The sequence below is a fragment of the Diadema antillarum genome, unplaced genomic scaffold (assembly GCF_040938485.1).
Source record: "Diadema antillarum isolate AM-2024a unplaced genomic scaffold, OU_Dant_1.0 seq00000584_RagTag, whole genome shotgun sequence".
NCBI lineage: Eukaryota > Metazoa > Echinodermata > Echinoidea > Diadematoida > Diadematidae > Diadema > Diadema antillarum.
The window spans coordinates 114,298-128,782 of NW_027271518.1; the positions used below are offsets into that span (position 1 = coordinate 114,298).

The 14,485-nt window shown below is 37.6% G+C and overlaps 1 protein-coding gene across 1 annotated transcript; it reads right to left on the bottom strand.

The window, feature by feature from the left end:
- Positions 1 to 1,221: 1,221 nt before the first annotated feature.
- Positions 1,222 to 14,279, bottom strand: LOC139735537 (dynein axonemal light chain 1-like). The gene is made up of 9 exons (XM_071646293.1): positions 14,179 to 14,279; positions 10,288 to 10,329; positions 6,375 to 6,511; positions 5,736 to 5,791; positions 5,006 to 5,061; positions 4,377 to 4,466; positions 3,630 to 3,720; positions 2,077 to 2,163; positions 1,222 to 1,314 (listed from the first exon to the last, which is right to left on the bottom strand). The coding sequence occupies exons 1-9, from the start codon at positions 14,179 to 14,181 to the stop codon at positions 1,271 to 1,273; spliced, it is 606 nt and encodes a 201-aa protein (XP_071502394.1). The 5' UTR covers positions 14,182 to 14,279; the 3' UTR covers positions 1,222 to 1,270.
- Positions 14,280 to 14,485: the final 206 nt, after the last annotated feature.

Below are 14,485 nucleotides of genomic sequence, written 5' to 3' on the forward strand. Positions count from 1 at the left end.
ATAATATGTTTGTTGATACACTGTAAACACTTTATACAAAGATATGGACAGTTTCAGGAGGCAAAATTTCAAATATTAAGTACATGTACAAGAGCATTGCTAGAGACATTACCACATCGTGGTCTTAAATTTAAGATCCAGATAAAGTGGTAAAACTCTCATCTAGGAATGTCCACAAGAGGATCGCATTTATGTTTGTAGCACAATATACCAACTGCTCTGTCAACACAGGTTCTTGTCGAGAAATATTCCTTTTGGGTAAGGCCAGCACTAAGGCATTAACTTCATTTTTTTTTTTTCATTTAAGCCTAGCCTTGGGCAAAAAAAAATAAAAAATTGCATGCTTTTATTTTCGTACCAGATTCTTTTCGCACGAAATGCGCAAAAATCTCCATTTTCATGGTATATGATGCAAAATGAGGAGCTATAACTGACCTCGGAGACAGAGGTTCACTGACAATTAGAGTGGAAATCACAGCTTATTATTCTAAATATCCTGCCAGGGATTCGGGGGATGGGTGGTTGGGTGAGAAAGAAACTGGAAAATGTCTTTTTAATGTAGCGTGAAGATGGATGGAACATAATGCACACTATTTCATGAGCCACATGTTATCTAATACCAGACCTACACAATAAAGTCGGCATCTAACACTTTCATTGATAAACAATTGTTCTCACTGCGTTCATGCAAACTTTGTGGATATGTGTACCTATTCCTGAGAGGTATCTCACTTACTTAGCATGAGGGCCTAGTGTAGACATTAATCTGACTGGTAAAAGAAATGGAATGAGAAAAAAAATACTTGTAAAAGCTCTTCTCGTCAAAGACAACCAAACGCTGGCTTTAAAGAACAACAAGCAGAGTACAAAGAAACAATGCCACGTGAATGTGGAATGGCAAAAGCAGGACAGATTGTGGTGTCATCAAAGGGAGTACTGAAGAGGACGTGATTCTCAGCAACTCGTACGGCATGCGGACGTACATCATTGCCGGTGGTACTCCTTGAGGATCCACTAACCAACGCAACATCCACATCGAAAACAGGACGGGAGGCACTTCAGGGCGTGAGGTCATGGTGGCATCTGCAACGATGGGTGCGTGGCATCGGCATACATTGGGCCAACAGAGGCGCCACTTTCCGTGGCACTACAGAGAGACTTGAGAGTTTGGGCAACGAAGATTCCCGGAGGGAGACACTCAACGGTTTTATCAAAATCAGTTCAGGATGGTTTTTGTCTTTTTTCTTTTGACAGTCAACCACTGCTGGATCTAGTCCTCTTCTTCCTCCTCATCTTGCTTGATAACAGTCACACCTACACAGAAAAACAGTAGAAAAATGAAGCTTTTGGTGGTAGGAAATATCCAGCAGTAGTGAGTAGCAGCACTGAATCAAAACAAGAATATTACAAAAAAACACATACAGCAGTTTAAATATTGGGAAACATCTTCCTTTCTGATCTTGACTGCTATGTAATTTCTGGTCCCACACTTTGAATACTCATTAGATTATGAACAAAGGGAACTCCTCTGAAAATGAATTGGTCAGAAAATGAATTATTATTTTGTAGATGTGACAGCCCAAAAAGGCTTGGGAGTTAGGACTTCGAACAACGTAGGAGGTACTCATGCATATATCAAGTGGCATTTACCACCTTCTTTGTTTCAGTATTTCCTGCCTACTAAATACTTTCAATCATCTATTTCCACTGTTCTGGCTGAGCCAAATACACAGCAAAATTGAAGATAGGGCACTGTATACGCCATATTTGTAGCGAGTCTAATTTTTCGCGAATCAGGACTTCACGACAATTTCGCTAGTGGTTGAATTTGCAATTGCAGAGTACAGCACTGAATGGAGAAATGTATGCTTGCATGTCACATCCATGATGAGATCAGAGTTGACGTTTTTCACGCGTTTTTACATTTGCGAATAGCACCCATCTCGAAAATTTGCGAAAATCAAAAAACCTCACAAAATATACAGTGGTACATATCAAGATATTAAGAAAATCAGAAAGTGGCACAGAAAATATATGAAAGGGGGAAAATAAGAACAAAACCAAGAAAAAACTGACCATCTAGCTTCTTGAGTCCTGGTAACCTCTTGGTGACCTGATCCCTGAAGTCTCCTTCTGCTGAGTGCTTCTCCTCCAGAGGGTTGCCTGTGAAGACCAACACAAGATGTACTGTTCAGAAATATCCTTTGCGGAATACATATTGGTGATACATTCAAACACAAGCACAAAGAAATACAGACTGCCAGCGTCTGAACATGGGGTCCAATTTCATAAAAAGTGTATATGTTAGCAACTCTTGCTGGAATGGCAATTGTCATGCAGGTAATGACACAAATCCAGCTTTATGATTGGCTTTCGCTATGGGAAGTTGCTTTTCCAGAAAGAGTTGCCATCCTAACATCTTTTATGAAATGGGACCTACGTGTGAAGCATCCCTGCATGAACACCTATTGGAAGATATCTATAAGATGAAAGCAGTGAGCATACAAGACTTGAGAAACCCCGAGCAAACTCTGGTCAAATGTCTCTGGAGAAGCAGACATTGATGGCTTGCACTCATGAAAGTGATGGATGCTGGAAATAGATCTGGAAAGACACGAGACCTTAGCATTGGTGCCAAAAGGGTCAAAGGGCATGCTTTGCATGACAGGTCACAGGGTCATACAAAGGACAACTGTTGATAGCCCCAATAGAATGTGGGGTAAATGAATGTAATCAAAAAGCCTACTTTACAAAGGCTTGTTTACAGGGTCAGGTAATCCCCAAGAGAAATTCATTTGGACTAACAGCAGGGTCAGAGATGACCTAAATTGTGTTTTTCTTTTAAATCTATCTAATACAACACGGCAATGACTTTGTATAACGTCACAATGTAATCTGGTGAGCTGTATGAACCCTCTAGCCTATAATCTAGGCGGAGGATGCAGCTGTTTTTGCCATTATGTAAAACATCTGATGCAGCGAGATTATTGCCTTTGCTAAGCGATATGTCTGATACAGCGAGACTATGAACAGTGGATGTGCACAAAGCATCCCCCGCCAATATCCACTCATATTGCCTTAGTTGTTTTCTTATTATCGACTATGAATTGGTGGCCGTTTTTTGTATGAAAACTGCCAACAATTCATAGTCGATAATGAGAAAACAATGACTAAAGGAAGATGAGTGGATATAAGCAGTGGATGCTTCCACTGTTTGTAGTCTCGCCGCATCAGACATTTATTAAGAGCGCAACAGCAAAAACAATTGCTGCATCCTCCACCTAGATTATAGGCTATGAACCTTCTAATCGGCATGCTGTTTAAATTTCCACTATTGCTCCAGAGAACTGCTCTTCATCTGTTTTGTTACTGAGATATTTTTATTTTGCTCATGAAATCCTTGTATAATGATTGCGCACAAATTAAGCAATGTCCAGTAAAAATCATATTGCTTCATCACCATCAAGAAGTGTAACCAGTGTTTTAACATAACTTAAGTTTCAACTGGGTATTTATATTTTTTTTTAGTGTGTACCTGCAAGCCCTCTCAAAATGTTAGTAATTATGGATTGAAAGATTGAACCTTGACTCAGCTAATAAAAACAGCAACAACAAAACAAAATACTGACCAACAAAAACGAGTTCAACGAGGCAAGGCAGCTGCTGCAGCTTGTCAAACTCTGCCCACTCTTTCACAGAATTGTTGGACATATACAGGACCTGCAGGGCACCACAAGATGAAAAGACAGAGGGAATGTGAGTGACGTTGCTGATAAACTGGCACTATGGAACTCACAGAACCGATCACCTTCAGCTGCTGATACACTAACATCAGCACTCTCCATCAAATTTGACAAATGACTAGTCTGTATTGTTACTGCATCTTTCCTGCAAAAGAGAATATCAATCATTTACATACATGATCAATCATATCTCTTTCTGATCCATACCTTTACACATATAAGTTGATTGACTTCGTCACTAATACCACATTGTCTAATGCTTGTTTCTCTAAAATAGAGCCAAGGTGTCAGAATTATTACTACAATGCTAGAACAAGACTGCTTTGGTGTTTTTGTGTGTTTGTCCCGTTATTCATTTCAGCTCGTCAAAGGTCCCCCCAAATCCACCTTAACATTTGTCACACATGACAGTGGCTAACTTTGTCACTACTAGTACTCTTTACAGCAGATCGTAACAGTTTAGTAATTCTTGGGCTAAGTCATTATTTGCTTTGAAAGGATGCATTTACTATAAATCTGTAAATGGCATATTTGTGGACAATCAACAACAACAACAACACAAAAAGGTTGTGCTGCCAAAAGCTTGTCAAAACTGATTTTTCTAATGACATGTGTGCATCCTTGTGACCTCACCTTTAGTTTCTTGAGCACCTGAATCCCCTTCAGCTTTTCAATGTTGTTGTATGAGATCCAGAGCTCCTCCAATGTGTCAGCCACTGCTTCCTGTGGGAATACATCAGAAATGGATCACATTAAACTCACTCACACACACACACACACACAATCAATCAATCACCAGATGAATGAACTTGTTTGTCATAATGTAACACATTTAAACTGGGGTCATGTTGATAGACATTGCAAGTCACAAGTATCAATCGCAAAGCCAGGGCTGAGTTTAAAGACGATGTTTTCTTGTTGAATAACATAGTTAAAGTGTATGTTATCAACAAACACAAATAGCCATACACACCTGAGCATAACTACACGTAAAATGAATCACTTTGACTAAGATATTAAAAAAAGACAACACGCATATGAGAAAGAAAATGATCCATACAATATGTATGGGAAATGCATGAATTCATGTTTTAAGGACACAAATGAAACAAATGTGCTCTCATACGTCTCAAATGATTAATTAATGTCCGAATGACTTGGAAATAGAAAATGTAGATTGAAACACCACTGAGCCAAGCACATAAACACTGACCAACCAAAAACAGTACAGTAAAAATATTACACAGCAATTTAGCACTTACCAAGCCATTGAGATTCTTGATTAGATTCCTTCCTAGTGACAAAATTTTCAGGTTCTCTGAAAATAGATGAAAGTAAAGTAACTTAGAGCATTTATTCAAATACACTCATGCATTTGCATCCCAATTTGAGAGTAACATCCTTTATTTGCATTATCCAATGGGCATTATAATACCTCTGGCACTACCTCTGGCACCCTTGAGGGCAGAAACATATCCACAGAAACATGAAACGAAAACACACATTAAAAGCAACAGATGGTGACTCTTTATCAAACTTTACTGTTTTATTCAGAATCATGATAGTACAGTACCTGTATAAGAAATTTATGAGTTTTTATTGCAGAGTAACTGGTTGTTGTTTAAAGCTCTCTAGTATAATGCACAGAAAATCAGTGGAAGTTTTGCACAGGCGACTCCAGTTAAAAAGAAATACTAAAGACCAGTAGTTTTCTTTAGTTATATCAAAATGTTGTCATAGCTGAATCGTAAAGTATGTAAAAAAATACACATGACAATTTTGGGAGATGAATTTTTAATGGGTAGCTGCAAGAATCTTGTTTTCACTGTGTTCATTGTAACGAGAATGCACTGTACTGCCAAGCCAAATGTGAATATTCATTTCAATTCATAATTTTGACCAATCTGTTTGCCAAGTACTACCTACACATGAAAATTTACGGAAATAGAAAAATATGCATGGCAAGGCTATGGAACTACTGTGTGTACTTACTCAGACCATTCAGGTTTGCAATCTTCTCTATCACATTTGTTGACAGTGACAGTTGTCTGAAAGGAAAATCAAGAAACAACATTATTATAGCAGTAAATACCTCAAAATGCACACAAGTTTATTATGACTGTTTCTAAGGCACACAAGAACTACATTACCGTAATCCTATGAAAATATTCTCACCACAAACATTCTGTTTAATCCATTAAAAAACAAACAAACAAACAAACAAAAACTTGGAAGACATAACATCTGATTAAGACTAATGTTTTACTACATCAACGAAAGAGACTTTCGAAATACACTAAACCTACATTCATTAAACATATTTTAATACTACTTACAGAAACAGTCTTCGCTTTTAGGCAAATACTTTCAGGTGAACAATGACAATAGACTATGGCATGTACATTAGTATGTCTGTTTGTGTGTGTGTGTGTGTGTGTGTGTGTGTGTGTGTGTGTGTGTCTTTTACTTCATTTTGCATTAATTTTTTTTAATTGCATTATTTGTTATAATGAAATTTGTATTATTTTTGCAATTAACTAATATGTATATTAATGTTTATATGAAAAAGAAGGAAAAATAAAAGATTGACAAAAACAAAAATTAAAAGAGACCATGTCTTCAGTGACTCACTCGCAGTTGACCAGAGTTGAGAGAGAGGCGTCCATCTTGTCAATAGGAGGATACTGGAAGGTCAGCTTGACCTGCTTGGCATCAGAGGCCTTGACCTTTGCCTGGCCCTCCTCCAGCTGCTCATTCATACCTGTCTCCTGTTTGCCCAGCAAAAGCAAAGCAAGATTTATCACTCCAGCACAGGAAACAGAAAGACATGCTTGCGAATCACTGTACAACACTTTTGGCATCAAATATTATATACAGAATGATAGGTTGACTCAAAATTGGCTTGAGGGCCATTCTCCGAAATAGTGTGCAATTAACATTGTACAAATGACAAAAATTCAACATCAGAGATTTCATTCATTTTTTTAACAATTCAGAAACTTCAATCCCTTAGGAATACAAAACAATCAATGGGTGATTTTTGAGAGCCCATATTTTTTCTAGAAACATTATTAAAACGTAGAATCTTTTTTTTGCATGTTAAAACCAAATATCAGATACGTTACCAGAGGTAGCATCTTAGAAAACTGTTGCTTGTCTTATTTCTTCCTATAAAATGGCAATGCTTATGTAAACCTACAAGCTTAAACATCTACAGACATCATGAAAACATTTTGGAGTCAGCCTTGATCTTATCTGTAATAAAAATGATCCTAAGTTATAAAGTGAAGGCTAAATAAAAATCAAGAACATATACATATTTCTGCTTAAAATATGTTACCCTAATCTAACTTTTTTACCTACATTTGAATTATATCAATAATCTCATTGATTATGTATGAAACTTTATGAACAAGTATTTTACTTCTCATAAATAGCAAATGCCAGGTAACATCTCTGCAAGATTAAATACATTTTGGATCGAAAGAAGAACGGTGTGTGGTAACGTGTCTGACACATCAGACATTCCATTAGTATACACTCTTAAGCCCAACACCAATCATGCCAATATATTCATTTTAACTTGTAAGAACATCAAAATATGATTATTTTTGTTAAAACACCACACTTCTAAACATAAAGAATGTTCTCGTCATAGATAGATTAGATAACTCTTAAATAAAACTTTGAGATGTACGTGAAATACGAGAGAGAAGCAGGCACAAATCCACAGTACTTCTTTTCTGATATAGTTATAAAATGTTGTTATTATGATACATGGAAGACGGTAAGAATGAAATTAGACACATTTATGCAAATGATGCACATGAATTCAATTTTCCTTTGTTCCTGTCTGTAGTAGATTAGGTCTCAAGAACCAATAAACGATGGTAACGTATCTGACAAATTATTTGACACAATAAACTACCGATTTACATGAAACCCCGATCACTCAAGCATGTGATTCAAAAACCTGAGCAAAAGTTAGACATCAAATCCTATTGTCATTTTCAGAACATAAACCTGCAAAGAAGGAAGTGCTCGTGACTTTAACAATAATATTAAGCCCATTTTATGTAGATAAGATGCAAAACTACAGTGTATAATGAACAAAGGTAGACCATTCATGTTGTTGCGTTTGCTGTGAAGTTGAAAAAAAAAAGGTGGGTACCACACTTCAGCCCATAAAGTCCTTCTATGTTATTGTGAAACAAAACACACACACACACACACAAACACAACAAAGCAGAAATAAAATGAATTTGTAACGTATATCTGACAGCCCTTTTTGTAAATGCCACAATTCTAAGGGATAGTACAGTTCTGGTTTAGATGAGTATTTACGTTTTAACTTTTTGCAAGATAATCAAAATTCACTTATACGAAATACTTAAGAGCATATACAACTCTAAGAAGAATTAAGTATTTATTTCATGAAATCAGTTTTGAAATGAAAGAGATGTCCAAAATAAAGCACAAGAAAGATGTCCAAATAAAAGCAGATGAGCCATCACATTTTGTTAGGACCTCTTTCTTTGACTTTATTTTGGATATATCTGCTATTTCAAAACCGATTTTCATCAAATAAACTTTTAATTCCTCTTAGAACTATATGTCCTCTTAGCAAGTCATATAGAGCATGTTGTCAGCCGGTTAAATCCGCGCGCAAAAGCGTGTCGCGGTTAACCTTGCTGCATGATACATTTTATTGGTAACGTATCTGACATGTTTGATGGTAACGTATCTGATGTGCTGTTACTGTTCTCACACTATTATCTACAAAAATATTCATTTTCTCAAACAATTTCTGTTGTGTGAATAATCATTACCTTAAAGGACACGTTCACCTTCATATACATAAGGATTTAGAGAATGCAGCAATATTAGTAGAACACATCAGTGAAAGTTTGAGGAAAATTGACCAATCCGTTCAAAAGTTATGAATATTTCAAGTATCTGCGCAGTCACTGCTGGAAGAGAAGACTTCTACAGTGTATGATGTCACATGCGTACAACTATATAAGGAAAATAAAAAGAGAATTTCACAAAACTTTTCATTCTGAATAAAGTGCACATTTCTTCAACTTGCTACTGATGTATGTTAAGGGTAATATCATTCCCCCTGCCTTCTGAAAAAGAGAGGTCGAGTGTTCTTTTGTCATGCGAAAAAATGGAAATATGTTGAATTTTCTTTCTTCTTTCTTTATATCGTTGTACTCATGTGACATCACATGATATAGTAGTCTTTTCATCCAGCCGTGACTGAGCAGAAACTTCACAAATTCATAACTTTTTAACGGATTGTCCGATTTTGCTCAAACTCTCATTGATGTGTTCTACTAATATTGCTGCATTCACTCAACCCACATGTCTATGAAGGTGAACTTGTTCTTTAAGTATTCAAAAGTATCTGAGCTTTGTTTTTATTTACAGCATACTTTTTTTCTAAATGAAGCAAAGTTTAAGTAACGTATCTGATTTCAGCTCATCGTAACATTAGGCTTCCGCGGCTTCGGATCAGTACATTTTTTAATAACAAGAAAATCAATGATTAAATCATGGTTCCATGTATGCGTTAGGTTGACTTTGTTTAACACATGAAATTACATTGCCATGTGGCATTTCTTTGATCTCCTCTCAAGAGTCTGAAAAAGGGTAACGTATCTGACCGTGATTTGGCGACATGATATAAATGATCTCTTAGACAAATATCAAAACATCATGTTGTTACGTAATATCATTTTTCACTCAGGCACTCAAGGGGCAATGGAATGAGGTACAAAAGATTTGATTTGAATGATATGTTAACGAGTAACAACTTTTTATATGAGCATTTCCTTGTCTGGCGACATGGGGTATTTAGGGTTACATCAAACTTCGGATCGTATTTCCAATATTATCCTGGATGTCCCAGTAGCTTTATTGATATGTATTTTACAGGTCTAACCTCTCGGATGAATTTAACTAAAAAAAAATGGATTTCTGAGGAACAAAATATCAATTTTAACTGTATGAACATGCTGGCGACACAAAAATCACAGTTTTGCACACTTTTTGGGAGAATAGCCCTTATGTTGGAGCAATTTTCATCAAGATATTGTGAATATCAATTATGGTGCTGAGTTCAGAACTATGATCATTCTTACAAGGGCATCACTTTTACACAATAGGGTCTCTAATATAAACTACAGACTTGATACTTTGATGATGTGAATTTTGGTGACAATGACATAAAAGACAATATGCCTTTTTTTTTTCAAAAATCAATAATGCAATAATGAAACCTAGAATTATATATACTGTAATGTTGTCATTTTGCAAATTCTTGGTATGGCTGGTCATTCAAGTTCTACACTACAGTCTATGCAGAACTCTTTATACAAATACAGCACAACTGATTTAGAACATTTTCTGAAGAGTTAGAGCTACTCTTAGAATGAATGAAAATAAACTGTACACTGTATATCGATCTCAAAACTATGTACATCTCGTATACTCAAGGGACATTGCGGACTATTAAATGCCCGACCTTCTCTGAACTTACCCATTTTGCCAGTGCTTCTTTTATTGTAGTTCCTTTACTTCCCTAAAAAAGATGAAGAAAAAGAAAAAAAGACGTTGAGGTGATATTTCAGCAAGACAAAAAATTTAGATCACATCACCTTATATCTTTCTGGTCTTCTTTTCACATTTGTTTCTGCTAATCAAGCAAATGACAGTGTAACACACTGACCACTGTTTTTAGTGGCAAAGAGAGTCTCTAACTCCATACATGGTTGTATATTCAAGACAAACTCAAACATATTAATTCAAGTATTTGAAGTGAGCTTACTATCTGGTTGAACTATGAAAGCACATAAACTTGTTGAGTGCAGATATGAATCTTCTTTCATGAAAGTGCTGCTTCAGTCTTCATAAGACCACAAATACTGCAAAATGTTTTGACACCTAACATTCTTTATCTAATAAAACTTAAGAGGTGGAATCCATGAAAATAATAATGTCTAAATGCAGAAAGGAAGTTTAATCAACTTTATTCTAAATTTTGTTAACTGACAGAAGAACCAGTGTGAAAATATCCTTGTGCATTCCTTCCTGGATATCTGATGGCATACACGTGCACAATGTGGTGCACACAAATGATCAAAACTTGCATATCAAAACCATTAACAAAAATTTAACCACCTTCCTAAAGTCTGGGCACAGAATCTATTCAACATCATATGATTCATCTAGATATTGAGCAACACAGAAAAGTCTGAGCATATTGTTAAATCCCTTGGCAGTGTTAATATCAGCACAAGTAGATCTTGATCATAAATACTGTAACCATATTGTTGTTACTTCTTTGAACTTTTTTAATCGAGGAATATAATATGGGTGTTGCATATATTTTGCTCATTTCTTTGTGAAATCCTGAACTCTGTTTACTCTTGACCAACAGAAAGTGATGAGTGTATTTCTACACTATTTTCAGGTTACTTACATGTAGATGAAAAAGGTTCTATCAAATATGGCCTTTTTTAGTCCTAAATTACAATAAATATGACGGTCATGAAATGTTAAAAGTTGCTCCATTTAATTTGATTAATAAAAATGTTGTCACCACATTGATGATTTGCAAATTAGCTGAAAAGAATTGATGGCATTTAATTTTCTATACCAACTAACAAATCTGTCAGTGTCACTTGGTAAACATTATTGAAATGCCTGAGAGAGGCGAGATAGACAAAATGTGTCTAGGTAAATTACTAAAATAAAAGAAAGTAGACTCTCTACGACATGGGTGTTGCGTGTGATTGAGTAATGACACGTTGACAGTCTGTCGAGTGTCAGTGTCACTTTTCCAGTTTGGTAATAGAATTTGCTATCACTCATGACAAGGGTGATGATTTGGCTCAGTCGGTAGCACATCTGCCTCCTACTCTATAATTTAAATTATGACTATGAGGGTGAAGACTTCACGCCTATCAAATCCATATGAGGGTGAAGACTTCACACAAAATCATGTTATCGTACGGGACGTATGTGCCCTGACCGTAGACAAGGGCAACAAAAGTTACACAGAGCAGCGGGTGCTTTAGCCAGGCGCAGCCGCAGCCAGCCAGCGGCAGACCTCCCCCATCATACTGTACTTCAGTCCGGGAAACCCGCTCATGAGGACCGCCCCCGCGTACGAGGATGGTCCCTCCTCATGAGGACCTCCCCCCGCCTCATGAGGCCCCCCCATTCACTTCTTATTCATCTCACATCTGACGTATAAATTGTCGCAACTTTGCACGGTGATTTTTTGTTACACACACATGTCCACTATCCATGATGAAAAGAAGAAAAAATCCTGTCTGTTTTTTTTTTTTTTTAATCGAGTTTTAATCACCCGATGCAGAGCGCCCATCAAAACACGGGCGCCAGCGCGTTCGCACAATGCAAGACTGCCGCACCTAGCGGCCTGATCCGACTAAATATTTTCGATGCTTTTTTCTGCGGCTCTCACCTCTCCGCGCACGAATCAGCCTCGTGAAGCTGAAGTCTGACATCTTTTTACACAAATTCGTAACGAGAAAAATTAAATCAGTACTAACCTGATCTTGTCCATATATTCCAAATTACTATTCCACACTGATAGAGTAGGTGGGTAGATGACATACTCCAGTTTGTTAGCAAAATAATCACTTTGTAGGTATGACGAATTCACTTTCTTCGTCAATTCCGCCCACGATTCCGCCGTTTGGGCGCTTTTTCTGGAATCATCCCGCGACGCGACGTACGTCGCATCACATCACGCATCCAGCACATACTAAGTACCAGACTGGTATGTGCTGGATGCGTGATGTGATGCGACGTACGTCGCGTCGCGGGATGATTCCAGAGAAAGCGCCCAAACGGTAAGCGGGCGGCGGAATCGTGGGCGGAATTGACGAAGAAAGTGAACTCGTCATACCTACAAAGTGATTATTTTGCTAACAAACTGGAGTATGTCATCTACCCACCTACTCTATCGGTGTGGAATAGTAATTTGGAATATATGGACAAGATCAGGTTAGTACTGATTTAATTTTTCTCGTTACGAATTTGTGTAAAAAGATGTCAGACTTCAGCTTCACGAGGCTGATTCGTGCGCGGAGAGGTGAGAGCCGCAGAAAAAAGCATCGAAAATATTTAGTCGGATCAGGCCGCTAGGTGCGGCAGTCTTGCATTGTGCGAACGCGCTGGCGCCCGTGTTTTGATGGGCGCTCTGCATCGGGTGATTAAAACTCGATTTAAAAAAAAAAAAACAGACAGGATTTTTTCTTCTTTTCATCATGGATAGTGGACATGTGTGTGTAACAAAAAATCACCGTGCAAAGTTGCGACAATTTATACGTCAGATGTGAGATGAATAAGAAGTGAATGGGGGGCCTCATGAGGCGTTCCCCGGGGGGCCTCATGAGGCGGGGGGAGGTCCTCATGAGGAGGGACCATCCTCGTACGCGGGGGCGGTCCTCATGAGCGGGTTTCCCGGACTGACTTGTAGCTTGTAATGTAGACAGAAAGATCCGTCTGTCCGGAGGACTCTTTTGTATTTTGCCATTAACGCCGTCCTCCGTAGACAGACGGAAGGTTGTAGTACCCATTGCTGTGTGGATGTTCTTAACCACTGTCTCTATGGAAAATTGGGTGAGGTACCTCACCCTTCTCGATTGCGTCTAATTCACGGCCCTAGGTCGGCAAATTTAAGCTTGAATAGTTAAATCAACTATTCAAGAATAGACTACACTCACCAGATTAATGAATAATCCAATATTTCGGTCGAATTTTCAACGCAAAACACACATCAACCAGCCCGTCGCGTCGTCACGTTCAAACTGCACAAACATACAGTATGAATCTATTAGCCAATCACATGCGAGGTAGTTTCTACGTGTTTTTTTTACTTAATAAAGTACCTCGCATGTGATTGGTTAACAGATTCAAAATGGCGACCTACAGCTAGCGAACGGCGATGTTGCGATATGGATAAAATCTCTGCATTATAACCGCGTTAATGTGAGTATTTCGGTTGCAAAATGTGAGAAATTAACCCCAAATATTGCTGCATAATGTGTCATGTCATGTCAAACTTGTTTGAATAGAAAAAAGCTGTCTGAAATTTGGTTTATCGTAACGTTTGATCTGTGCGCTACTGCCACACAGGAGCTGGCATCATTGACTTCGGTCTGTATACGGAGGGGATCCGTGAAGCCAGATGCAGTCTCCGCGGAACATTCCCCGACGGACAGATACAGACCGATCTTTCGGTCAACTTGTAATGCTGCCTCAGCTTCGGCCTGCCTTCCCTTCTGCTGCACTGAGATGAGACAGTAACAACAATCGACGGTTTACGTGACAACTTTAAGTATCGTATAACCCCTTAATGTTCACTTTAAGATAATGCAAACGGTAGATGTATAATTACCATTTCGTCAGATCTGTTTTTGGTACTCTCCTAGTTGTTGACAGCGTATAAAAAGCCTATACGGTGCGTTTATAGAAGAAGATTTCTTAGGCTCTCGCAGCTCTCCTGGAACAAGACGCCTATATGTGTGACCATAGAAACTGCCTACTAGGCTCGTTCACATACAATATTTTGTTTGGATTATAAAATTATGTATAAACAATTATGAATGCCACAATATTGAAAAATTATACATTAATGAATAAATTTTATTTAATTTTACGAAATGTTTTGAGATTCTTTTCAATGAATACAATATCTAAATTCA

Excerpts from the sequence above, each read along its gene's own strand:
- LOC139735537 (XM_071646293.1), bottom strand. Across the intron at positions 6,512-10,287 it reads AAGAAGCACTGGCAAAATGG|GAGACAGGTATGAATGAGCA; the intron begins GTAAGTTCAGAG and ends CTGGGCAAACAG. Across the intron at positions 2,164-3,629 it reads CGTTGAACTCGTTTTTGTTG|GCAACCCTCTGGAGGAGAAG; the intron begins GTCAGTATTTTG and ends TGGTCTTCACAG.